This window comes from Ranitomeya variabilis, chromosome 1 (genome assembly GCF_051348905.1).
Source record: "Ranitomeya variabilis isolate aRanVar5 chromosome 1, aRanVar5.hap1, whole genome shotgun sequence".
Classification (NCBI taxonomy): domain Eukaryota; kingdom Metazoa; phylum Chordata; class Amphibia; order Anura; family Dendrobatidae; genus Ranitomeya; species Ranitomeya variabilis.
In genome coordinates this window covers 303,153,659-303,181,444 of record NC_135232.1, presented here as the reverse complement: position 1 = coordinate 303,181,444, position 27,786 = coordinate 303,153,659, and the positions used below count along the sequence as shown (strand labels likewise).

At 43.8% G+C, this 27,786-nt stretch overlaps 1 protein-coding gene across 6 annotated transcripts in view; it reads left to right on the top strand.

The window, feature by feature from the left end:
* Positions 1-27,786, top strand: part of ACACB (acetyl-CoA carboxylase beta) — a 240,050-nt gene that overhangs the window by 137,294 nt on the left and 74,970 nt on the right. For all 6 annotated transcript variants that reach the window (XM_077295957.1, XM_077295946.1, XM_077295937.1 and 3 more), the window contains 10 exons: positions 5,464-5,598; positions 5,758-5,904; positions 6,382-6,570; positions 9,107-9,207; positions 9,775-9,863; positions 17,365-17,489; positions 18,017-18,130; positions 19,652-19,765; positions 19,961-20,050; positions 22,950-23,068. In XM_077295957.1, the coding sequence (XP_077152072.1) occupies positions 5,464-5,598; positions 5,758-5,904; positions 6,382-6,570; positions 9,107-9,207; positions 9,775-9,863; positions 17,365-17,489; positions 18,017-18,130; positions 19,652-19,765; positions 19,961-20,050; positions 22,950-23,068 (1,223 nt within the window). The remainder of the gene's footprint in view (positions 1-5,463; positions 5,599-5,757; positions 5,905-6,381; positions 6,571-9,106; positions 9,208-9,774; positions 9,864-17,364; positions 17,490-18,016; positions 18,131-19,651; positions 19,766-19,960; positions 20,051-22,949; positions 23,069-27,786) is intronic.

The window sequence follows — 27,786 nt, the reverse complement described above, 5'->3', positions numbered from 1 at the left end:
TGACATTAGAAAATAGAAAATAAAAGACCACCAGATAAGAGTAGTATGATATTGTCCCAATAAATTCATAGTACATTGATATGCAGTGTGTGAGATAAAAAAAATAAAAATAAATAAACCGTAATGAAGTATTTTATACAGTAAAATTTGAACAGGAACCAGATATCACTAATTATGTTTCCCTTTGGGGGCTCGGCTTGCCTCTCCTATCCCTGCTTGCCAAGTTCTGTCCTTTTCAGTGTGCACTGACAGTGCCCTACTGCTGGCTCACCACGTCTCATTAGACCCATCAAGGAAGCGCACTGTCACTGCGCATTCAAGGGAATATACAACTGTGCGCAGAAAGCACATTCTGTGCATACGTCTGAATTGGCAACAGACTCATGCTCAGTAGAGCAGGAACTAGCTCAGCCCCTGAAATGGATGTCACAAATGATTCTTTGTATTGGGGCTGTGACAGTAAAAGCAACCCCAGCCCCTTCATAACATCTTGTTTGAGTTCCCTAACATGCACTGGGGATCTTCAAACAAATGTTATTTAGAACAGTTAAAAAAAGCTGGAAGATAGAGTAGAGGTGCAGAGGTAGGCAATTTTTAATTGAAGCATATAATTGAAAAGTGATTGGATTGTTAAATTAAATAGATTTAGGATAAAATTCAACTTTGACCAGACCACTCTTAATAAAGTAAATTTTTAACCCTCAAAACATGCTATTTTATAGAAGTTATGAATAAACTGGACTTTGTACAGTGAATGGATGTTATATATGCTACTCAATGTTTGGTATCCAAATTGGCTGCCCCTTCGCAATTCCTCTCTAGGATTTAGCAAGTGCTGCTCAGCAGATACGGAACCAGCAAATATATCTGCAAAGCAACCGTTGATGCCTCTAGGCTTCTCCCATGGTCTTCTACTCTTTCCGTATCCATCCTTGTCACCTTTTTTCTTTAAATGCAGGTCTGTGGAAGGATCCTCAAATAAGGCTCTTTAATTTGCAGGTCTTACCTATTCGACAAATTGATGGATGAAATTTGCTCAGAAGTGGGAAAATATACCCATCCTCTCCAGCAAATAAGATACAGATATCAATTTTGTTCATTTTTTCTGCTTCTCCAGCCTGGTTGTGATTCAGAAACAAGAAGCTTGGGACCAGAAAGAAGGCCCTTATTAACCCACGTCCCTCCTGGCCTCCCCACAAACAGACATCAAAGTTTTCCTTGGGCCAGGTCAACCTCCACAATAAGGCTGTTCCCCACTCCTCCAAGTCAGAGTGGGGATGACATCTTTTACTGTTCAAAGATGTCTGGCTCTCCCTTGTGCACCAGATTCTTAGATTTGAGAGTTTGTTTCCACAGGCTCAACCACAAGTTGCTGAGCTTCATGTCCAGATCCTAGGATCCTGGTCTAACAGCAGACATTTTGGTCATCTGCTGTTGCCAGTTTGAACTAACCTACATTTATCCTTCTCTTCTTCCTCGGGTGCACAGGAAAATCAAAGCAAGGGGCTTACCAGTATTCCTCATTGCCCTAGATTGACCCAGAAAGCATGATACATAGTTCTCATCAACCTCAAACATTATCCTCTGGCAAGATTTTCTCTAAGGGCCTCTTCTCCATCCCAATTTAGCTATGCTTCATTTAATTGTGTTACTGTTGTTTGGAAGACTTGCATGTCCAATTAATGCAGGTTTCTCCTGGAATTATTGTTTTCGAACCTGAGTCTGAGCTGTTTTAAGTGACCGATTTCAACCTTTTCTATTTTGTTCTAACGCCCTCTGGCCTGCAAGCCAGCTGTTAGTGTTTTAGTAGGAAATGGCCATGTAACCAATCCTTATCGTCATTATACTTTACTTTTGGATCTCAATTTGGTGGCTGAAGTTCTGCAGTCATCTCTGTTTAAGCTCCTCTGTAGTGATTGGCGAACCTCTGGATGTTTGGGTTCGGCTGAACAGTTAAAAAAAAAAAAAAAAGTTTGGTTCGGGTACCCGGACCCCATACACTTGAACAGAGGCCCCGAACATCCATTGTTTGCCATGCTGTCATGTGTATGATCGGCATTAAAATCATTACCACCTGCCTGAGAGACTTTTTGCTTCAGTGCTAGCTGTGATCTCATGGAGGTCACCGCAGTTCAGGGGCTCATCTGGGAATGCAGCCTCAGTGACCTGCAGTTACCTCGATGACATTTATGCTAGTCACTGGGACTGAGCTCACAGCAGCTCATTCCTTAGTGGTTCTCAGCCTGGACGGTCGCATCTTGGCACCGTCCAGATTGAAAACTGTTTATCCCAGACATGGATTACAGCATGGTACAGAATGACACACAGGTGAGGGATATGTTTTTTGTTGTTGTTTTTTGTTTTTTGTTTTTGTTTTTTTTTACAGGAGACCATGGCTTCACTGGAATGGGTGTTAGGTGAGCATAACTGTGTTTATTTTTAAATAAAAAAATAAAAGTTTTTTTTATTTCTAATAAAGGACTTTATTCTCGGATGTTTATTTACAATATAACTATAGGGTTAGTAATGGAGAGGCGTCTTATAGACGCCTCCCATTACTAAGCTGTGGGGGCTTGATGTCATTCGACAGTACAAAGGTGACGTCAACCCCACAAATATGAATCCCACTTGCCACTGCCACAGGGCAAGTGGGAAGAGTTGGGCAAATCGCCAGAATTGGCACATCTATTAGATGCGCCTTTTCTGGGCAGCTGCAGTTTGCTATTTTTAGGCTTGGCTGGAGGGGGTAAATATCCATGGCCTCTTACCAGCCTGAGAATACAAGCCCCCCAGCTGTCTGCTTTGGCTAATTGTCCAAAATGAGGATAATTTTGAAAAAAACAGCGTGGGGACCTCTCTATTCTTGATAACCAACCTTGCTAAAGATGACAACTGAGGCTTTTTTTATTTTAAACTATTTATTTAGAGCGCAGTCACCGGCTGATGAATACTCCCATCAGTCGCCGCCTTCTCTCGCTGTTATTAGAGGCAGCAGGCGTAGGCTGATGGGAGTAGTAGTCCCATTAGCAGACGGCAGTGACCGGCAGACAGACATCTGTCTGAGATGGGCTAGTGAATCCTGCATTGAGCAGTGGATTTGAAAACACGATGACCCTGGAGGTCCTTTCCAACTCTTAAGAAAATCTATGAAGTTTTTCCTTATCAAATAAAATGATTAACTTTTGGAATTATATTGGAATAATATAATATGTTATGTAACAAGTAAAAAGTATATGGCCTAATTTAAGTATGTATTAACAAAGGATAAAAACCTTGAATTAAACCGATAATAAAGTATAATGCAAACAAAATTGCCCCCCAAACACAGTATGATTCCTCCACAGTACCCTCCACACACACTATATGATGACCCTACTGTAGTCCCCCCTCAGTCCTCCTAACAAAGAATGGTGATCCATCACAGTATAATTCTTCAACTGTAATCCCCACACAGCCCTCCATCCACTATAATGGGCACAAAAAGTCTCCCATACAGTATAATGGCCCCACATAGTTCTCCATACAGTGTAAAGAGCCCCACATAGTTATCCATACAGTGTAATGGGTCAAACATAATGGAGTATAACGGGGCCCTGCATTGCCTTCCATACAGTATAATGGGTCTACTGAATCTTCCATACAGTATAGTGGTTTTACTTAGTGCTTCATACAGTATAATGGCCCCACAGTGCTCCATACAGTACTGTATAATGGCCCCACACAGTGCTCCATACAGTGTAATGGGCCCCACATAGTGCTCCATATAGTGTAATGGGCCAAACATCTTCCTCCATACAGTTTAACAGGTCCCTGCATTGCCTTCCATACAGTATAATAGGTCCACAGAATCCTCCATACAGTATAATGGTTACACTTAGTGCTTCATACAGTATAATGGCCCCACAGTGCTCACTACAGTATAATGGCCCCTTATAGCCCCCCATACAGTATAATGGCCCCATATAGTTCTCCATACAGTATAATGGCCCCATATATTGCTCCATACAGTATAATGGCCCCTTATAGTGCTCCATACAGTATAATGGCCCCACATATTCCTCCATACACTGTAATGTGTCCCACATAGTCCTCCATACAGTGTAATGGGCCCCACATACTCTTCCATACAGTGTAATGGGCCAAACATTGTCCTCCATACAGTATTGCCTTCCATAGAGTATAATGGGCCCACAGAGTCCTCCATACAGTATAATGGTTACACTTGGTGCTTCATACACTATAATGGCCCCACAGTGCTCCATACAGTATAATGGCCCCTTATAGTGCTCCATACAGTATAATGACCCCATATAGTGCTCCATACAGTATAATGGCCCCTTATAGTGCTTCATACAGTATAATGGCCCCACGTAGTCCTCAAAACACTGTAATGTGTCCCATATAGTCCTCAATACTGTGTAATGGGCCCCACATAGTCCTCAATACAGTATAATGGCCCCGCACAGTGCTCCATACATTATAATGGCCCCACATAGTCCTTCATATAGTATAATGGCCCCGCATAGTGCTCCATACAGTATAATGGCCCCGCATAGTGCTCCATACAGTATAATGGCCCCACATAGTCCTTCATACTGTATTATGGCCCCACATAGTACTTCACACTGTATAATGGCCCCTCATAGTGCTCTATACAGTATAATGTGCCCACATAGTGCTCCATACAGTATAAAGGCCCCACCTAAAAAAAATAACTAACTACTCACCTCTGCCTGTTCCCCCGCTGCTCCGGACTTTTCATATATCAATCCTATCTGTGGGCACACGCGCCATCTCATCACCATTACTGCCACCACCAGTCTCTTCTGCACGCATGCCATCCCCTCAGCACTAGCACCACCACCCTCACCCTACTCAGCAGGCTTGCAGCCTGATGGGCCTGCGGGCCTGCAGAGGAGAGTGGCGGTAGTGATGAGGGTTATGGTGCACAGGCTGAGAAGAGAGTAGGCGTGCCATAGGTTTGCCATCACTGTCCTAGGTACTGCTTTGGAATGTTGCCTGATCCTTTGTCCCCCCAATGGCATGGATGAGGCATTTGGCTTTTTGTACTTACCTGTGAAAGCCTATTTTCGTACCGTCCATTGGGTGACACAGTGCCCAACCATTGTTACCCTTTTTTTAATTGGAATTATGACCGTTCTCTACAAGAGTTTTCATCAATCTCGGTATCTATGATTGTCAAATTAACGCATTTATTCTTACTGCTAGCTACAAACTCACTGGGTCAATGACTGCAGGAGTTGTATTGCTGATGGGACTAGCAAAAACTTAATTACTGTACTTAGTGTCCACCTCTTAGTGGCAACAGTTATATCCCATGGTCCTGTGTTGCCCAATGGATGGTATGAGAAAAGGCACTATAAAAAGACAAATTTTTAATTTGTTTCATTTATATGCTTCAATGCTTTTTTTTGCCTTAATGTTTGAATGGGTTGTTTGCAGGTAATGAAGATGGTTATGACATTACTAGTACAGGAGTCTGGTCATATTCACTATGTAAAGCGTCCTGGAGCTGTCCTAGAATCTGGTTGTGTTATGGCCCGTATTGATTTGGATGACCCATCAAAAGTCCATCAAGTAAGTAATAGATACTGTGTCCAGATATCTGTACAGTTGTATGTATGATCGTACATCCTGTCTGTATTACTTTAAAAAGAACACTAATTGTCAAGTTACCAATTTTTATTTATTTTTTGGGGGTGGTGGATTAAATTGTTCTCTCTATTTAATATTTAGGCAGAACTTTACACTGGAGACCTTCTTCCGCAGCAAACCCTGCCCATCATTGGAGAAAAGCTTCACCAGGTCTTCCACAATGTCCTTGAGAATCTGATAAATGTGATGAATGGATACTGTTTACCAGAACCATACTTCACTTCCAAAGTTAGTTTTTAATTTTACTTTACTTTATAAATATTTTGCAGTTCTTAGACAATGCAAACTTTGACTAGTCACTAGAGAGTCTGAAATTGCACTACATTTATTATAATGGTTTATGCTGTTTGATAATTCATATTGTCATATTTTAAGCCTGTCTAGACTAAGCTTTCACCACTTTTTAGTTTGCTTACTTTGCGTTTGAAATGTTTTTCACAGTTCTGGAACATTTTTTGATCCACTGTGTGGCACATTAGGCCATTGCCCAGTACCGGGTAAGCCATTCCCTTTTTCAGTGAGATCACGCCTACTTGGACAAAGCGCAGAAAGTGTCTTATACACATAAATATGATCCCAGTCATGAAAGACCGTTTCAGTTTATGGCACAAATTACACCAGCTTGATAAAGATAATGAGGCGTGATTTATTGCATTGTTACTTACACTTATGATATAATGTATCACTGAACTGTTTTCATTTAAGGTCAAAGAATTGGTGCACAAGCTGATGAAGACCCTGCGGGATCCTTCCCTTCCTCTTCTAGAGATACAGGAGATTATGACAAGTGTATCCACAAGAATTCCACCTACTGTAGAAAAATCTATACGTAAAGTCATGGCTCAGTATGCCAGTAATATCACCTCAGTCTTGTGTCAGTTCCCCAGCCAACAGGTGAGCTGGCATTTACTTGTATCCTCTACTGGACTGGTCTGCATTAAAAGCCAGTGTGTTGTGGTTGCACATTACAAAAATGATTTTTCTCAGTTGTTACCTTAAATAAATAAAATTGCACTAAGTTTCAGTCTTCAAACTAGTCTTCTTGAAATGCAATCCAATTTTCTGATTTTTCTTTTGTTGGGGGGTGTCTCTCCCCATAACATTGGCTGGATTCAAGCTCTTTGTGTATCCATGGCCAATATGTATTTATTAGCTCATATATTAGCACAGGATCAGCTTCTGTCTTGCACTTATTTCAGCAAAGCCTGTGTTCTCTGTCCTCCCTGAAACTGGACATTCTGTGTTCCTTGTCCGCCAGGTGGGGATCTTTGGACAACTCTTTCTTTCCTTGTTCTGATCCCTAAGGTCTCCTTCACACATCAGTACATGTGGTGACAGTTTTCACACCTAACGGAGACACACATGCAAACACGTAATCAACTATGGAGCTACGCACATGTCCATGTGACCCACATGTAGACATGTCCGTTTTTTTTCAGGCAGCACAAATGTCAATACGTCCTGCACACGGATGACATAGTGTGACATCCCTGTGCTGTCCGTGTGACACGTATCTGAATAGAAGTGACAGATGTTTGTGTTGAGATGTGCAAAGATATGGGGTAGATAGACGGATAAAGTGTAGATAAATAGCTAGCTAGATATGGGGTAGATGTATAGCTAGCTAGATATGGGGAAGATGGATAGCTAGATAGATATCCATAAGCTATATAATTAGCGCTTTGTGTGTGTTGTTTACTGTACTTCTATTAAGCTAATAAATGAATGAAAAAAATGACTTGGGGCTTCCCCTAATTTTTGATGACCAGCAAAGGTAAAGCCGACAGCTACAGGCTTATATTAATTAGCAAGCTGGGAAGATCCCTGCTTATTGGGCCCTTCCCAGCTTACAAATATCAGCCCGCAGCCTCCCCAGAATTGGTGCATTACATTAGATGCTCCAGTTCTGGTGTTTTGCCTGGCTCTTCCCGATTTCTCTGGTGCAGTGGCAATATGGGTAATTGTAGTTGAGCTTGATGTTAGCTGTTATTTGCCAAAAATCACAGCTGGCATCAATCCCTTGGGTTAGTAATGGAGTGGTGTGTGACAGACACCACCATACTAACCCAGTAATCAAAAATAAAAAACAAAACACACACACTTATTTACTTGAATAAAGACTCCACCACACTATCCCTGGTTCCCCAAGTTATTGGAGAGAAAAAAAAAAAAAACAGGTTCGCTGTACTCCACCATATCCAATTTAGTCCAGAAATGAATACCTGAAAAACATAAAGAGAGAAATAAACATGAGTGTCCCTCGTTCAACAATTTATTAGCCCAAATGTTCCCACGCAGCTCTGCTGTAGTCCAGTGTTCCCCGACTCTGGCTCCTGCAACTGTGAATAGCAGTAAAGTTCTAGCTATTCAGTCACCAGGTACTGACAAGAACACTCATCAGAGCCGCCGGGTCTCGCAAAGCTCATAGACATTCAGGAACTTGAACTCTGGAGACCATGGCAACATATGTGCACTGATTGAAGTAGTATAGATTACTCAGTGCACATCGTTTGCTTTGGTCTGACTATGTAAGCCAGTAGTAAAACCATCCTGGCGGTCATATCATGCCGCCCAAAGAATATGATGGCTAGCACTCAACTTAAAGATTACAATGACGGTGCTAGTGAAAGGGGCCAGAGGTCCCATAAACAATAGTTCAAAAAAATCACTGCACACGTACGAGTTGAAAATTATGCTTCAAGTGAGAATTTATTAATAGTGATTGCTGCAGCGACAGGCAAAATGACGTTTCGGCCAGTTAATAGCTTTGATCACATACTGTAGTCGCCCATTTAATGAAGCATCTTAGGTCAAAGATAGTTATTATCTTTCATAGTTTATACACTATGATATGGTGTATCAGGGATCTTTTCACAGGTACTGACAAAAGAAGGTTCCACACAGTAGGTTCTGGTGTGGAGCTGACGCTATCCGTTGGTGGCACAGTGGTAGAAGCTGACACTTCCATGTAAAAGGACCTTTAACCTCTTGCGTGATTAGGAAGTGCTGGGAGATTTGCAAATACATGAATCACATCTTTCAGATGAGGTCAATGTGGTGAGGAGCAGCACAGCTTATGCAAATTTGCATAAATTTGTCTGGTAGTCTACTTGTGCCATTTTGGCACTCTTCACAGGGAGAAACATTTTTCCTTAGACCTTTTATTATAGTGTATTGTTTGCTGTGATTCTTGCAAAATTGCCAAAATCACAACAAAAATGTGACATGACCGCAATGTGTGATGATATACTAAGTGCATGTAAAACTTGCTGAATATCATTCACAAATTTTAGGGTTTACTAAGCAGATTACAGGTAACATGCTATACATGATATGCCGTATGTACAGACACCCTGTACTAAATGTAAATGATTTAACATGATTGCATACACTAAACACCCTAATGGGGTCATTTGTTCTGTCTTTGTAGATTGCCAATATCCTGGATAGCCATGCAGCCACTCTGCAGAGAAAAGCAGACAGAGAGGTGTTTTTTATGAACACTCAAAGTATTGTTCAGCTTGTTCAAAGGTAAATTAATTATGATAGTATCACCCAAAACCATAACCAGATTTATGCATGGAGTGCCACATTGTCCTAAAATATTTTGGTTTCTGTTTAATTTACATAGAAATCAAATGCTCTGAAAAATAAGTAATAATAAAGAATCCTATCTGATATGAGCTTACTACACCCTTCTTGGATTGTTTTTATAATGTCACACACATCTGTATATAAAGTATGATCTGAATATAAAACTTTGTTAAAAAATTGTTGCCGCACATCTAAAAATTGAATCCTAGCAATGCACACATTATGTTAATTTGACTTGACTGAAAATCATCTAGTAGTATCAAAGACTTCTTCACATATATTGCAGTGCAATATTCCAATGAGGGTATAGTCATCATAATTTCAGGGCAGTCACAATGTCCATAAATCAACTCCTTAGTGTCCATTATACTTTGGCCTTAACAGACAGTAGGTGAAACACCATGCTGGGTCCTCATCCAAACGCATCTTTCACTAAGCCATTCTTGGTTTTCAATCGAGTCTTTTGGATATATGTTACGCTTAGCACAAATCATTTTTTAACAGGTACCGTAGTGGAATACGTGGCTACATGAAGTCGGTGGTGCTTGATTTACTAAGGCGATACCTGCAGGTGGAAACCCAATTCCAATATGGTGAGTGGTGCAATTTTCTTCTTATTGGCTTTACATTAAAGTAATGTTTCTATTTTGCATCATTGATTGACACAAGAAACCATGGGTCCCTGACTGCTGCTATCAGGAGGCTGCACCACTGATATAAAAAATGTTAGTTTGTCTACTGTAGTGTATACCCTTAGTGTCAATAGGAGGCTTTTTTCTGTCATTGTTCCCATTTAGCTTCCCCCTCCCCTCTTGTAGGCCAGGAATGGGCTACTGGGCTGCTGAATGAGTCGCACTCTCTCTCCAAAGGCATGATTATATATTTGCAAGCCTCTGTTTTGGAGGTTGGTCCATCAATATGCTCCTGCCTGTACGCCTGCAGTGTGTGCCATTCAGCAGGTAGTAATGTGTCAAAGACCTTTTCAGTGCTTCAGTCGACATGACTAGTGAGTGACCATGCCCCTCTTGTTCCATTCCTATCACACTCTGCTCCAGGATTCGGCCGAGCAGTCAGTTACCTTTTCTGCTTTCTGCCCTCCTTTGGAAGACTCTCACTCTCCTTTCCCTGTTGTGGCGCAGCACTGACATAGAGTCTCTGCTATTTAAAAAAAAAAAAAAAAAAGAGAGAGACCCCCTGGCCCACTCTGGATTTTTACTAGCTCTATTCTCGTCTTCTTGGCAGGACCAAGAGATCGGCCCATTCTCCATTTTGCTTCTTCTCATTTCTCCTCCTTCCATTCTGCCATATTCAGCTCTCTTCCCCCAATTTCCTTCTCAACGGCCATTTCCCAACTACATGGCTGGGGAAGGCAGCTGCAACTGGCCAAAGAAGACCCCCCTCCTACCAGTGAACGTGTTATGTTCGAAAAACGCTGGTTACCTACAGATATAGGGTAAATTTAGGGTAAGCACCAACTAGAAAAAACTTTTAATGCATTTCATTTAGAAGTATATGTTTGTGTATACAAACTCTTTAAAAAGGAGACTACAGATGGGTTAATTGTAATGTAAGAAACACAAAAGCAAGAAATAATGCTAAAGGTCCCTAGTAGGTCATATAGAACTGTTCATGTACCTGACCGCGGAGGTTTGCACCCTAAGCATTCGACTTGGCAACCCCGCTCAATGTCTGCAGTCCCTAGAAACCCTACTATCCTCTATGCTGAACAGCAAAAATTGTATACCCTTCAATTTTGTATACAAAATTAGCCTGTCTCTGAGTAGCAATAAATACAATGCCTCTATTCATGCATAATATCAAGAATACCACCAAGATGTCACCATATATAATCTTCAATGAACATTCTGATATACAGTACAGACCAAAAGTTGGTACAGACCAAACATGATCGCGGTGTACCGGCGGTATAGGGAAGCATCGCGCAGGGAGGGGGCTCCCTGCAGGCTTCCCTGAGACCACCGGAGCAACGCGATGTGATCGCGTTGCTCCGAGGGTCTCCTACCTCCCTCCTCGCCGCAGGTCCCGGATCCAAGATGGCCGCGGCATCCGGGTCCTGCAGGGAGGGAGGTGGCTTACCGAGTGTCTGCTCAGAGCAGGCGCTGGTAAGCCTGCAGCCCTGCACAGCAGATCGCAGATCTGGCAGAGTGCTGTGCACACTGCCAGATCAATGATCTGTGATGTCCCCCCCTGGGACAAAGTAAAAAAGTTAAAAAAAAATTCCCCACATGTGTAAAAAAATAAATAAAAAAAATATCCTAAATAAAGAAAAAAAAAAAAAGTTATTCCCATAAATACATTTCTTTTGCTAAATAAAATTAAAAAAACAATAAAAGTACACATATTTAGTATCGCCGCGTCCGTAACTAACGACCCAACCTATAAAACTGCCCCACTAGTTAACCCCTTCAGTAAACACCGTAAGAAAAAAAAAAAACGAGGCAAAAAACAACGCTTTATTATCATACCGCCGAACAAAAAGTGGAATAACACGCGATCAAAAAGACTGATATAAATAACCATGGTACCGCTGAAAACTTCATCTTGTCCCGCAAAAAACGAGCCGCCATACAGCATCATCAGCAAAAAAATAATAAAAAAGTTATAGTCCTGAGAATAAAGCGATACCAAAATATTTTTTCTATAAAATAGTTTTTATCGTATAAAAGCGCCAAAACATAAAAAAAGATATAAATGAGATATCGCTGTAATCGTACTGACCCGACGAATAACACTGCTTTATCAATTTTACCAAACGCGGAACGGTATAAACGCCTCCCCCAAAAGAAATTCATGAATAGCTGGTTTTTGATCACTCTGCCTCACAAAAATCGGAATAAAAAGCGATCAAAAAATGTCACGTGTCCGAAAATGTTACCAATAAAAACGTCAACTCGTCCCGCAAAAAACAAGATCTCACATGACTCTGTGGACTCAAATATGGAAAAATTACAGCTCTCAAAATGTGGTAACGCAAAAAATATTTTTTGCAATGAAAAGCGTCTTTCAGTGTGTGACAGCTGCCAATCATAAAAATCCGCTAAATAACCCGCTATAAAAGTAAATCAAACCCCCCTTCATCACCCCCTTAGTTAGGGAAAAATAAAAAAATTAAAAAATGTATTTATTTCCATTTTCCCGTTAGGGTTAGGGCTAGAGTTAGGACTAGAGTTAAAACTAGAGTTAGGGCTAGGGTTAGGGCAAGGGTTAGGGTTAGGGCTAGGGTTAGGGCTAGGGTTGGGGCTAAGGTTAGGGTTAGGGCTAGGGTTAGGGCTAGGGTTAGGGCTAGGGTTGGGGTTAGGGCTAGGGTTAGGGCTAGTGTTAGGGCTAGTGATAGGGCTAGGGTTATTGCTAGGGTTAGGGCTAGGGTTGGGGCTAGGGTTGAGGCTACAGTTAGGGTTGGGGCTAAAGATAGGGTTAGGGTTTGGATTACATTTACGGTTGGGAATAGGGTTGGGTGTGTCTGGGTTAGAGGAGTGGTTAGGGTTACTGTTGGGATTAGGGTAAGGGGTGTGTTTGGATTAGGGTTTCAGTTATAATTGGGGGGTTTCCACTGTTTAGGCACATCAGGGGCTCTCCAAACGGGACATGGCATCCGATCTGAATTCCAGCCAATTCTGCGTTGAAAAAGGAAAACAGTGCTCCTTCCCTTCAGAGCTCTCCCGTGTGCCCAAACAGGGGTTTACCCCAACATATGGGGTATCAGCGTACTCAGGACAAATTGGACATCATCTTTTGGGGTCCAATTTCTCCTGCTACCCTTGGGAAAATACAAAACTGAGGGCCAAAAAAATAAGTTTTGTGGGGAAAAAAAAGATTTTTTATTTTCACGGCTCTGCGTTGTAAACTGTAGTGAAACACTTGGCTGTTCAAAGTACTCACAACACATCTAGATAAGTTCCTTGAGGGGTCTAGTTTCTGATATGGGGTCACTTGTGGGGGGGTTTGTACTGTTTGGGTACATCAGGGGCTCTGCAAATGCAACGTGACGCCTGCAGACCAATCCATTTAAGTCTGCATTCCATATGGCGCTCCTTCCCTTCCGAGCTCTGTCATGCACCCAAACAGTGGTTCCCCCCCACATATGGGGTATCAGCGTACTCAGGACAAATTGAACAACAACTTTTGGGGTCTAATTTATCCTGATACCCTTGTGAAAATACAAAACTGGGGGCTAAAAAATCATTTTTGTGAAAAAAAAAAAAAGAATTTTTATTTTCACGGCTCTGCGTTATAAACTGTAGTGAAACACTTGGGGGTTCAAAGTTCTCACAACACATCTAGATAAGTTCCTTAGGGGGTCTACTTTCCAAAATGGTGTCACTTGTGGGGGTTTTTAATGTTTAGGCACATCAGGGGCTCTCCAAACGCAACATGGCATCCCATCTTAATTCCAGTCAATTTTGCATTAAAAAGTAAAATAGCGCTCCTTCCCTTCCGAGCTCTGCTATGCGCCCAAACAGTGGTTTACCCCCACATATGGGGTATCGTCGTACTCAGGACAAATTGCACAACAACTTTGGGGTCTAATTTCTTCTCTTACCCTTGGGGAAATAAAAAAATGGGGGCGAAAAGATCATTTTTGTGAAAAAATATGATTTTTTATTTTTACGGCTCTGCATTATAAACTTCTGTGAAGCACTTGTTGGGTCAAAGTGCTCACCACACATCTAGATAAGATCCTTAGGGGGTCTACTTTCCAAAATGGTGTCACTTGTGGGGGGTTTCAATGTTTAGGCACATCAGGGGCTCTCCAAATGCAACATGGCGTCCCATCTCAATTCCAGTCAATTTTGCATTGATAAGTCAAATGGCGCTCCTTCCCTTCCGAGCTCTGCCCTGCGCCCAAACAATGGTTTACACCCACATATGGGGTATCAGCGTACTCAGGACAAATTGCACAACAATTTTTGGGGTCCAATTTCTTCTCTTACCCTTGGGAAAATAAAAAATTGGGGGCGAAAAGATCATTTTTGTGAAAAAATATGATTTTTTATTTTTACGGCTCTGCATTATAAACTTCTGTGAAGCACTTGTTGGGTCAAAGTGCTCACCACACATCTAGATAAGATCCTTAGGGGGTCTACTTTCCAAAATGGTGTCACTTGTGGGGGGTTTCAATGTTTAGGCACATCAGGGGCTCTCCAAATGCAACATGGCGTCCCATCTCAATTCCAGTCAATTTTGCATTGAAAAGTCAAATGGCGCTCCTTTCCTTCCGAGCTCTGCCATGCGCCCAAACAGTGGTTTACCCCCACATATGGGGTATCAGCGTACTCAGGACAAATTGTACAACAAATTTCGGGGTCTATTTTCTCCTGTTACCCTTGGTAAAATAAAACAAATTGGTTCTGAAATAAATTTTGTGTGAAAAAAAAGTTAAATGTTTATTTTTATTTAAACATTCCAAAAATTCCTGTGAAACACCTGAAGGGTTAATAAACTTCTTGAAAGTGGTTTTGAGTACCTTGAGGGGTGCAGTTTTTAGAATGGTGTCACACTTGGGTATTTTCTATCATATAGACCCCTCAAAATGACTTCAAATGAGATGTGGTCCCTAAAAAAAAATGGTGTTGTAAAAATGAGAAATTGCTGGTCGACTTTTAACCCTTATAACTCCGTCACAAAAAAAAATTTTGGTTCCAAAATTGTGCTGATCTAAAGTAGACATGTGGGAAATGTTACTTATTAAGTATTTTGCGTGACATTTGTCTGTGAAATTGCGAAATTTTCTAAATTTTCACCAAATATTCATTTTTTTCACAAATAAACGCAAGTTATATCGATGAAATTTTACCACTATCATGAAGTACAATATGTCATGAGAAAACAATGTCAGAATCGCCAAGATCCGTTGAAGCGTTCCAGAGTTAAAACCTCATAAAGGGACAGTGGTCAGAATTGTAAAAATTGGCCCGGTCATTAACGTGCAAACCACCCTTGGGGGTGAAGGGGTTAAAGATTTTTCTGTATTTTTATGACTATGAAAATTGCACTTTCACACTGAAGGCATCAAAACTATGAATTAACACATGCGGAATTATATACTTAACAAAAAAGTGTGAAACAACTGAAATTTTGTCTTATATTCTAATATATTGCCAAGAGTGTGCAAAGCAGTCATCAAAGCAAAAGGTGGCTACTTTGAAGAACCTAGAATATAAGACACAATTTCAGTTGTTTCACACTTTTTTGTTAAGTATGTAATTCCACATGTGTTAATTCATAGTTTTGATGCCTTCAGTGTGAATGTAGAATTTTCATAGTCATGAAAATACAGAGAAATCTTGAAATGAGAAGCTGTGTCCGAACTTTTGGTCTGTACTATACATCTTTAACGCCTTTCCGACATCGGACTTATATTTATGCAGATGTCGGACACCCTCCTTTTGATGTGGGCTCCGGTGGTGAGCCCACATCTTTCCCGACACATGTCAGCTGTATTGAACAGCTGACATGTGCTCAGAATAGCCGCAGTTAAAATCGCGATCCATCTGCAGCTATTAACCCGTTAAATGCCGCTGTCAAACGCTGACAGCGGCATTTAAGTTTCGCTTCCAGCCAGTGACCCCCGTCTCATGATCGCGGGTCACCAGTTCATTGGCATGACAACCAGAAGTCTCCTGGAGTCCTCTATGGTTGTCACTGCTGGATTGCTGTGAGTGCCACCCAGTGGACGGCGCTCATAGCAAGTGAATACCGTAATTCTACTACATAGAGCTGATCTGATCATCTCTATGTAGCAGAGTTTATCGGGTTGTGGCAGCTTCTAGTCTCCCATGGAGACTATTGAAGCATGCCAAAAGTAGAAAGAAAAAAAAAAAAGTTTTTAAAAATATAAAAAAATATAAAAGTTCAAATAACCCCCTTTCGCCCCATTCAAAATAAAACAATAAAAAAATAAATAAACATACAACATATTTGGTATCGCCAAGTTCAGAATCGACCGATCTATCAATAAAAAACGGCGTAGCGAGAAGAAAGGTCAAAACGCCAGGATTAACGTTTTTTTGATCGCCCAGACATTGCATTAAAATGCAGTATCAGGATCAAAGATCATGTATGCACCAAGATAGTATCATTAAAAACGTCAGCTCGGCACGCAAAAAATAAACCGTCCCTCATCCCCAGATCACGAAAAAATTAGACGCTACGGGTATCGGATAATTGCGCAATTTTTTTTTTTTTTAACAAAGTTTGGAATTTTTTTTCACCACTTAGATATAAAAAGAACCTAGACATGTTTGGTGTCTATGAACTCATAATGACCTGGAGAATCATAATGGCAGGTCAGTTTTAGCATTTAGTGAACCTAGTTAAAAAGCCCCCAAAAAAACAATTATGGGATTGCACTTATTTGCAATTTAACCGCACTTGGAATTTTTTCCCTTTTTCTAGTACACGACATGGTAAAATCAATGGTGTAATTCAAAAAACAAGCCCTCACATGGCCATATTGACGAACAAATAAAAAAGTTATGGCTCTGAGAAGAAGGGGAGCAAAAAACGAGAATGCAAAACCGAAAATACCTCTGGGGTTAAGGGGTTAAAGTGCACCTGTGCATATATCCCAAAGATGGCAGGTTACCCACATGAAATAAATATAGACCCAGGAGGTAACTTATGTTATCATTGACATTGTAATGTCAGATCGGGGGACTATTTCATTGGAGAGAGACTTTAATAACTCAATGGGCCAAGTGGTTACAAGCTCCGTTTATCACAAAGAGCATACCCAGCAGTGGCAGGTGTCTCAGGGAAGGAATCCGGCACTTGAAAGCTATTTGCTATAGAGCTTACAAACACCACTGTGAAGCTGGTTGGATCTGAACAACTTTAGGGCCCCCTCTGACACTGCATGCTAGCGGCATTGAAAAGCGAGCAGTTCAGTCTACTAGGCCAAACAGTCTAAGACCTCTTGTGTATATCTACAGCCCATTAAATGTATAACCATTCCATTTTCAGTACTATCCATTCCCTTTTTGCATTGATATTATTTCATGAATTTTTTATTAATTTAAAGCACATAGTTATTAGACAGTCTAAAATTGTTCATGATTGTTTTCTTTTCTTTAGCCCATTATGACAAGTGTGTGATAAACTTGCGGGAACAGTACAAGCCAGATATGACTCCTGTGTTAGAATGCATCTTTTCGCATGCACAGGTGGCCAAGAAGAATATCCTTGTTACTATGCTGATTGTGAGTATTGCATTTGTTGCATAACCTGATAAGTCTTTAATGTGGAGCTTTGCCGTCCGTATGTTTAAAGGAGTTGTCCAGCCACAGTAAAATGTTTAAAAGCATGTAACATATCTACTTGAGTAATAGCAACCTTAACAAGCTCTTGTTGCTCCCTTTCTGACTCTTCTTGGGTCCCTTACCAGTCTCTGTACTTGTGACCACAGCAGCCTATCACTGACCCATCTATACAGGCTGCAGTGATTGGCTTCTGGAGTCACTTGTCCAGATGGAGTTTTCTACCGTCACGTATGTAGCACACAACATAAGCCACGCTTTAGCACTTTAAAGCTTTATATTACCTGTATGAATCTGACAAATGCCCCTATAGGCCCCTTTCTCACATCCGATTGGTTAGTACCATATTCTATATATCTGCCTTTCACAGATAGAATATGTTCCTGTTGGTTTAGGTTTACTAGTTCACATATCTTTTTTTTTTTTTTTGAGGACAGTGTGGTTACTAATTCATTCTTTTGGAACTACAGGACCAACTTTGTGGTAGAGATCCAACACTTACCGATGAACTGATGACTATTCTTAATGAACTGACTCAGCTGAGTAAGACTGAGCACTCAAAGGTTGCACTGAGGGCTCGGCAGGTAAGAATTGGTCTAGATGTAAAGCTCATATAAAGTCTGGTTTCCTGCTCATCAGTAAAAGCAACATTCAGTGTGTATATTTAATGAGTAACTTTTACTTTATGTCTTATTACTTTAGTCATTATGTGAGTCATGCCTCAATGCTCTGTTCATGTTCCTTTTAGAAGCATCTTTCAACTGCCTAAACTTGTTGTTTGAATGTAGGGATTTATAGAGATATTCAGATTGAGCTGAGCAGCAAATGAACTTCTAAAGGAGCCTGAAGTGGGTATTGAAAGCATTGTGTTTGGGAGAGAAGGAAGTAAAATCAGGAATAAAAAGTATGTTACATTAAATCATAACCCTGCAAAGAATATAGAGAGCTATATAATATATTCTGTGTGTGTATATAGAGAGACATATAATATAAGCGGTTTGTATGTGTATAAAAATGTTCATTTACTCTCTAAATCTGGTGTAATAATTCTAAGTGGATCATGTAGATAGGTATTTGAACTGCCAGAGGTGTCTGGCAGCACCGTATTTCCTTCTCTCCGTTGAAACAAGTGTGCATGGGGTAGTCTGCAATCAGCTATTTATTGCACCACTCCATTGTTATTTTTTATCTTAGCACTGGAGTGGTGCTACTATTCTGTTTCCTGAACCTAGTATTATACCAACCGCTGTCTTCAGCTATTCCCAGCACCGCTCCGGTTCCGATCCACCATCTTGTGATTGCAACTTCTGACTGACCAGAAGTCAGAGCTAACTGTCACAAGCCCTCAATGTAAGTCTATGAGGACCTCGTTCTGGCCTCATTATGGCTCTCATAAACTTACATTGTGAAATGACCTTCGGCTCGCCCGGGAGACACTGGAGCGATCCGGCAGGTCACAAACTGCAGAAGACTACTGGAGTGTCACTGATAACCGAAGAAGGCAGACGCTTGTAAGTATATAACTAAGGGCAGGGATGTTACATTGGTGCCACTGCTCCCCTGCTGAAGTAACAGCTGCTGAAATCCTTCAGTGTGCTAAATAAAATAAGAAAAAAGCAAACTTGCTTTTCTGGCTGTCGCTGCTCCTCTGCTTCCAGCGCTAAGGCGATCTCATGATTACTTCATATGAGCACTGCAGCCTGTGGTTGGCTGTTGATGGGCTGCTCCCTTCACATTTCCGTCAGACTGCAACTAACCAGCTTCAGTTCTCCTGCTCCCCTCCAATGCTGCAAAGGCAAATCTTCCTCTGCTAGCTGCATTGGAGACCTCGTAGTTTGAACCAGCAGCACAACCATGCCGCCGGCTTGATCTGTATTTTTTCAGGAGCGCACCACCCTTCTGCATGCAGGAGGGCCCGTTAGCTGGAAGTGACTGCAAAATTGACCTTGAGAAAACACCTTTAATATCTGACATATTAGGAATCATTACTAAGTCTATAAACTTGCCATTTGATACCTAGCAGTTTTACAGAATTGTTGTTATTGTTTTGGTCAAAAAAAGTTTGAAATATTTTCAAAAACTATTCAATATGTCACTTCCACTAGGTTTTGATTGCCTCTCACCTTCCTTCTTATGAACTGAGGCATAATCAAGTGGAATCAATTTTCCTGTCTGCCATAGATCTGTATGGACATCAATTCTGCCCTGAAAATTTGAAGGTCAGTGAAGCTTAATGTCATGGTTTTCTACATAAATAATACATTGATGGCTTTCCTTGGTGTCTAGTGAAGACTTTAAAAGTTTTGTATTAATGACCTGTATATAAAATGAGGTGTAAAACAATATTACAAACCTGTGGTTAATGAGGAGCCTTACCAATACTTTGTTATGGACTTTGTTGTTTGTTTTTCCAGAAACTGATCATATCCGAGACCTCAATCTTTGATGTGCTACCAAATTTTTTCTACCATGTTAACCAGGTGGTTCGCATGGCTGCACTGGAGGTAAAGATTTACTTATTTGCTGTTTGTGACCTGTAAATATGGGCTCCCAACATGAAGTTTATGTTGTGCTCTACCCTACATAATGAGGGGTGGCCATTTCTCTGTAGACATCTGTCTCCTCTCCCCTATTCTTTGGGTAAAACTAGTATAAGTTGCTTTTGGAGTGAAGTGGGGTGTTTCTGTAATCTTTTTTTTTCCAAACTGTTTTTATTAAACATTTTCAATTAAACATTTTCAACATTAGCATATCAATATGCAAACATAGGTACACGGGATTATTTCCCTCTTTCCGGTATTACAGAAGCCCATTATTAAAGACGGTAACTATTTTAGCGTTCCAGTTTGCAAATTAAAGGCAAAATACCTCTCAATCAAGATAAAGCATAGAATTCAACATGGAAATACAATACGAGTGGACTACCATTCTGTAACTAGATAACCCCAAATGGTGAAAGAGGGGAAGTTATAGCCAAAGAGAAAATGAAGAACAAAAAAAAAAAAAAAAAGGGGGGAGGGGTCAACAGACAGACTAGGGAAAGTCGAAGGGAGGGGGGGGGGGGGGAACACACGGCTCCGCACTTCGCCCAATGTGTTATTTAAGAGACAACTCCACTCACAAGGGTGCTCGGCCCGCTACCGTCTGTTCCAGGAACCATGTAGTTGTGCAGAAGCATTGTTTGAGCCTCTGTTGTATATGCGTCGGAAGAATGGGTATAAGTGGCTGCCATAGTTCAAAAAAATTTTGGGTTTTTAGTTCTTTCTGAAGGGATGCTTCCACCCAATCCATCCTAAATAGGAAGGAGAGTTTGTCCAGGAAGATCCTCAGGGTGGGCACATTAGGTGCCAGCCAGGTTTGTAAAATCGTTTTCCGGGCCGAGGCCGAAATCATGTACAAGAATTTTCTACCATAAGTGGGGATCACAGCCCCTTCATTAGTAATGTACCCGAAAAGAGCCCAGGCTGGAGTGAGAGCCACCCTATATGGTGTATGCGTATGAGTAAATACAAGTATGCGTTGCCAAAATTGTTGGATTTGTGGGCAAGCCCACAAGCAGTGGAACATGTCTGCCTCGACCTCTCCACACCTGGAACAGATCGGACTCGGTATATTACCCATAAGAAAGTTGCGCCTTGGCGAGATATAGGATTTATGCATAATCTTCAACGTCATTTCCCAATAAGATGTAAACGGTGTAAATTTAAGCGTATTCCTCAACATTTGTAGAATCAGAGTAGGTGTTAATGACGGGTCACTGAGCTGCCACTTCATTATTCCTGTGGAATGTTCTTCCCTCTCGGTCTCAGATCTTAGAAATGTATAGTAGTCTGACACAAGCCTTTTCGTCAGCTTGCATGTGGTAAGTTTGGTTATCAGCCTATCCTGCCAGTCATTATCACTGAAACCACAAGTAACACTCGTCACATAACTCTGTAATTGCATGAAGTGGAAAGGGTGTATACTAATGAAATCAAATAAGAGTGTCGCCTGGTTGAAGGTAAGGACCTTTTTGGAATGTACATCTACTATGTCTCCCACCCTGCCCAGGCCTAATGTTTGCCAACCATGAAAAATGTGGTGTGCCTTCCCTGCCTGAAACCTAGAATTAGTACAAAACGTCTGTGCCAGTGACACCCGTGGTGATAGCTTTAATCTACGACGTATGACCGCCCAAGACCGCCAGATTGTTATAAACAGAGGATTGGATCTCAGCTCCTGGGGCACCAATGTGTAAGGCTCATGTAGTACGTTTACCAGTGACCTGCCTCCCACTAATGATGTTTCAACTGCTAGAGCTGAGTATGTAGAGGTACCCTTCAACCAGTCTCGGAGAATTGGCATGTTTGCTGCAAGGTTATACAGCTTAATGTCTGGGAAATTCACTCCGCCACTGGTTCGGGTTTGTGTGAGGGTGTGGAATCCTATTCTGGGTCTCTTCCCCTGCCAAACAAATCTGCGAAACAGACGGTTAATATTATGTTCATCCACTGGTCTCAGATAAAATGGCAGGACATTGAATAGGTATAATAATCGGGGAAATGAGATCATTTTTATCAAATTTGCCCGGCCTATGAAGGACAAGGTAAACTTTTCCCATGCTGTCAACTCGTCCTGCAATGAGGTGATGTACGTTTGCAGGTTAGTTTTGTAAAGTTTTGCCGGGTCTCTCGTCATCTGAACCCCCAGGTAAGTCAAGGAGTGAGTCTTCCAACGTAAAGAGTGTTCCTGTGTCCAGCGTGGTTCGGGAGGCCCAGAGAGCATCATTGCCTCAGATTTACCAACATTTATGGTGAAACCCACCAACGCCCCCTTCTGTTCTATTATTCTAAGGAGCGGGCCCAGAGACTCCCGTGGATTTGACAGGAAGATCAATAAGTCATCGGCAAAGGCCACAGTCTTAATTTCTGTCGCCCCACATCGTATGCCCTCAAGACCTGCCCAGCCATGGAGATACTGTAAAAGAGGGTCCAAAGCCAGGTTGAACAATAAGGGCGATATCGGGCATCCCTGTCTCGCCCCTCTTTCCAAATTAATCTGAGGGGACATCAAGTTGTTCACCCAGAGTCTAGTAGCCGCGCCACGCTGAATATTCTGCAAGAATCCCAGGAAAGTCTCCCCAAAACCCCTGTAGCGCAGTACTGTATTTAAAAATTTCCATGAGATAGAATCAAACGCTTTCTCCGCGTCAAGGCTGAGAAGCATTGTCCGGGGATAGTTTTGTTGTTTGGCCATAACCGTAGCCGCCACCGCCAATCGGACCCCTAAGGTCGAGTGTCGCCCCCTCGTAAACCCCAACTGTGAGGGTGTCAATACCTGTGGCAGAAATACCTGCATTCTATTCGCCAATATCTTAGTTAAAAGTTTGTGTTTCTGTAATCTGACAGTAATCTGTTATTGCAGGTGTATGTGAGGAGGGGGTATATTGCCTATGAATTAAACAGCTTGCAGCACCATCAACTCCTGGATGGCACATGTGTGGTGGAATTTCAATTTATGCTGCCGTCTTCTCATCCAAACAGGTATTGTAATTGATGTACTCAACAGTACCTATGGTCAGTGGTTACACTGTGAAATGCATGTATGTTGAAGCATGGTTTTCTGCCTGTAGTGTCATGCCTTTTAACTCATCCAACATTTTTGCACGTTGCTTGAAATGTGCCATGCTTTTCAGGGAAGCTTTTCTTTGCAATTTGTATTTCTCCTTCGCCACATTGGGGGACACAGGACCATGGGTGTTATGCTGCTGTCACTAGGAGGCTGACACTAAGTTGTGACAAAAAAAGATTAGCTCCTCCCCTGCAGTATACACCCTCATGCTGGCTTCCAGAGACCCAGTTCAAGCTTAGTGTCCGTAGGAGGCACACTGGATTTAAAATTTCTATCCCGGACGAAGGGGGCGACGGATTCTTTCATGTTCCGATCTCCCCCGAACCAACAACAGGCGAGCACGGGAGTTTCACCTCTCCGTATCCTCTCCTGCGACGTGGGAAGCCACTGCCTGAGCTGACATTTTTGGGCGACGGGACCCTTTCAGGGGCACCGATCTCCCCCCGAGTAACAGACGAGCACTGGTGTTTTACCTCCAGTATCCTCTTCTGCAGCCAGGCCTTTTATTGCCGGACATCTGCCCTGCCCACCAGGTTTCACCCTTGGCTGTACAGTGGCACTATACCGTGGCGTCCGTGCAGCCCCCACTGCATCACCACTGAAAAAGAGCGGATGATGGAAGGAGGCGGACGGTTCGTCTCCACCCCCCTTTCATGGGGATGGTGGATGGAGGCTCCCCTAACCCTGCACCATCCCTTGTATCCCTGGCACTTATGGGGTAAGTGCAGACGGCGTGCGCCCCTGCCTCTGGGTATGGCCCTAAGGGTCGGCATTTTTCATAGCGGTCACCTTGTCTTGGGGGCTCCTTAGCGGCACAATCATTGCGGAGCGCCGCGATTCTTTTGTCCGCGGGTGCGTGCCAGCCGAGGCCAAAAATTTAGTCCCCGGCTTCGGCCCTTTGCTAGGCCGCATTCCGGTAGGCTCCGCCCACTCCACGCATCACTTCTGCGGCGCCGCCCACGCTTCTGGCGCTTCTCGCTCCCTGCGAGACTTCACTTCAGGGTCTCGGCAGCCATCTTCCTGCAGCACGCAGCGCCGGCCGACCTTCCCACTCACGCCCACGGAGGATCTTCCTTCTCCACTCGATTGCAGGGCACAGGACAGGGTAAGGAGACAGCTTTATCTGCTTCCCTGCAGCGATACCCCTCAGCTTCCCTCGGCTTCCTCTTAGCAGCTTGTGCATTCATTGGGGTACAACATGTCCCAGTCAAGGGGTAAAAAGGTCACTAAGGTTCATACCACCTTTTTCTCTGCTTGTACCACCTGCCAGGCTCCTCTTCCCAAGCCTCAGAGCTCCCCGTTCTGCCCATCTTGTGATGCCCAATGTGCCCAGGAGCCCTCCGCCGCTACCGACCCCAGTGCATCTAGCCCCCCTGAGTGGGCCATGTCGCTTTCCCAGTCCGTGGCCTCGCTAGCTAAGGCGATTGAATCCCTTCATGACCCCTCTGGGGAGCGGGGCGTTCGTTTACCTGGGTTAAGAGACCCCTCTATTACGGGGGAATCGTCGGCCAGCAGGGGCCGCTCTCACCCACAGGAGGTTCGGACATCCGCAAAACGGATCCGCACTAACTCTCCCGATCATTCACCGCGCCATTCAGCCTCCAATAGCTCCACTTCTCGCTCACCCTCTCCAAGGGCTAGAAGCGATCACGACTCTGAGTATGAGTCTGAAGCCTCCATGGACCCGGATTCTCCGGAGTTCCGTTCAACTGTTGACTCCCTCATTGAGGCTGTCAATCATGCACTAAAGGTTGATGATGACCCTAATTCAGCTCCGGATCACGCTATTTCCTTCACTAGAAACAAGCGATCCCATAAGGTGTTCGCCTCCCATCCGGATTTTCTAGAAATAGTTAAGAGGCACAGGGAGCGACCGGATAAACGCTTTACGGGCAAAAAGGCTCTGGAATCTAAATATCCTTTTTCCTCAGAGCTGGTAAAGGATTGGACAGAGCCACCGCTGGTGGATCCTCCAGTGTCGCGTTTGGCTACCAAAACGCTGTTATCAGTATCTGACGGGGCATCAATTAAAAGCCCCACAGAGCGCCAGCTAGATACCTTGGCGCGATCAGTGTATGAAGCCTCAGGTTCCTCCCTATCTCCTTCCTTCGCTGCGGCCTGGGTCGCCAAAGCTATCGTTTCCTGGGCAGATACTCTGGCACATTCCTTTCAGGACCACGCTCTCCCGGCTGAAGCGGCTGACCTTGCCAAGCAAATTGGTATGGCAGCAGATTATGTGATGTACGCGTCTCTGGACGCAGCAGACTGTGCGGCAACAGCGGCTTCAAATGCTGTCACCATCAGGAGAGCTATTTGGCTTAGAGAGTGGCGGGCGGATTCATCCTCTAAAAAGTCTCTGATTTCTCTCCCCTTTTAGGGCAGACGCCTATTTGGAGAAAAATTAGACCAACTTATTTCCGATTCCACAGGAGGAAAAAGCAAGTTTCTCCCTCAACACAGACCAAGAGCTGCTTTTCAGCGCCAACAGTATTTTCGTTTTCGCCCCTTTCGAGGCGGCCCTTTCTGGTCCAATTCCGCTGCATCGTCTAGATCAGAACGATCTACTCGCCCAGACAGGGACTCTCGGCCTTCTTACAAACCAAATCCGTCATGGAGAGGAAGAGCTCGACAACCCAGAACCAGAGGTTCTAGACCTGCCAGATTCCCTTCACAATGACTCGGGGAGTATTCCAGTCGACACCACCAAGGTAGGCGGACGCCTGCTTCTTTTTCGTCATGCCTGGCTTTCCGTCATTCCCGACGAATGGGTCAGAGACTTGGTGTCGTCTGGTTACAAAATAGAATTTTCCGTCTCACCTCCAGTTCGCTTTTTTCCCTCTCGTCTTCCAAGTTCAAGAGCTCAGTCTCGCGCTCTCCATTGCGCCATCGATTCCCTCCGCCAGAACGGGGTCATCGTTCCAGTTCCGGAGCACGAGAGATTCAAAGGTTTCTATTCGAACCTCTTCGTCGTACCAAAAAAGGACGGGTCCGTGCGTCCCATCTTGGACTTGAAACTCCTAAACAAGCACGTAAAAGTACGACATTTTCGGATGGAGTCTCTTCGGTCGGTAATTTCCTCATTGGAGCGAGACGAGTTCCTAGCATCGATAGACATCAGAGATGCTTACCTTCACATCCCAATCTTCCCGCCACACCAAAGATTCCTGCGCTTCGCCATCCGAGAAGACCATTTTCAATTTACGGCCTTGCCCTTCGGTCTTGCCACAGCACCCAGGGTGTTCACGAAGGTCATGGCGGCGGTCATGGCTATTCTGCACTCCCGAGGAGTGGTTGTGTTGCCATACTTAGACGACCTTCTGGTCAAAGGTCCATCTTTTCATGCCTGCGAAGCAAGCGTCCGCATTACGTTGGATTCCCTTTCACGCCTTGGCTGGTTAATCAACCTGAACAAATCCTCCCCAGTTCCAGCTCGCAGGATCTCTTTCCTGGGGATGATCCTAGACACGTCCAAGGGACTGAGCTTTCTTCCTCGGCCCAAGGCCCAAGCGCTTCAACAGGGAGCCAGGACGCTTTCCTGCCCTCGCCCGCAGTCCATTCGGTTTGCCATGAAGATCCTGGGGACGATGGTAGCCTCAATGGAAGCGATTCCCTTCGCCCAACTGCATCTCCGTCCTTTACAACAGGCTCTTCTGGACAACTGGGACAGGAGTCCCTTTACCCTAGACCGCCCATGCCCTCTGTCCCCACGGACCAGGCAGGCGCTCACGTGGTGGACTTTGGAGTCAACTCTCTGCCAGGGGAGGTCCTTTCTTCCGATCCATTGGCTAGTGGTGACCACAGACGCCAGTTTCCTCGGCTGGGGAGCGGTGTTTCTCCACCACACCGCCCAAGGGCGTTGGTCGATGCGGGAGTCGAAACTTCCCATAAACATTCTGGAGATCCATGCCATCAGGTTTGCCCTGACACGTTTTCACCCTCTGCTAGCGGGTCGCCCAGTCCGGATTTAGTCGGACAACGTCACAGCTGTGGCGTACATAAACCATCAAGGGGGTACCCGCAGCAGGGCAGCGATGCAGGAGGTCTCACACATCCTCCGTTGGGCCGAGGACAACCACTCCACCATTTCCGCGGTACATATTCCGGGGGTCGAGAACTGGGCGGCGGACTTCCTCAGCCGTCAGGGTCTCGCCTCGGGAGAATGGGAGCTCCATCCGGAGGTTTTTCGCCAAATCTGCCTTCGCTGGGGGACTCCGGACGTGGATCTGATGGCATCCAGGCTCAACGCCAAAGTCCCCAACTTCTTAGCACGCTCTAGGGATCCCCTGGCTGTCGGAGTGGACGCTCTGATATTCCCATGGCACCGGTTTCGATTCCCGTACGTGTTCCCCCCTCTTCCTCTGTTACCGAAGGTGATCCGAAAAATCAAGATAGAGGGGATCCCGGTGATCCTTGTCGCCCCGGATTGGCTGCGTCGCGCATGGTATGCGGAACTGGTGCATCTCGTATCTGACGTTCCCTGGCGGTTACCAGACCGCCCAGATCTACTGCGTCAAGGACCGATCTACCATCAGAACTCAGGGGCCCTACGTTTAACGGCGTGGCTGTTGAAACCTGGATCCTAACTCAAGCAGGTTTCTCCCAGCAGGTCATTTCCACCATGATCAGAGCT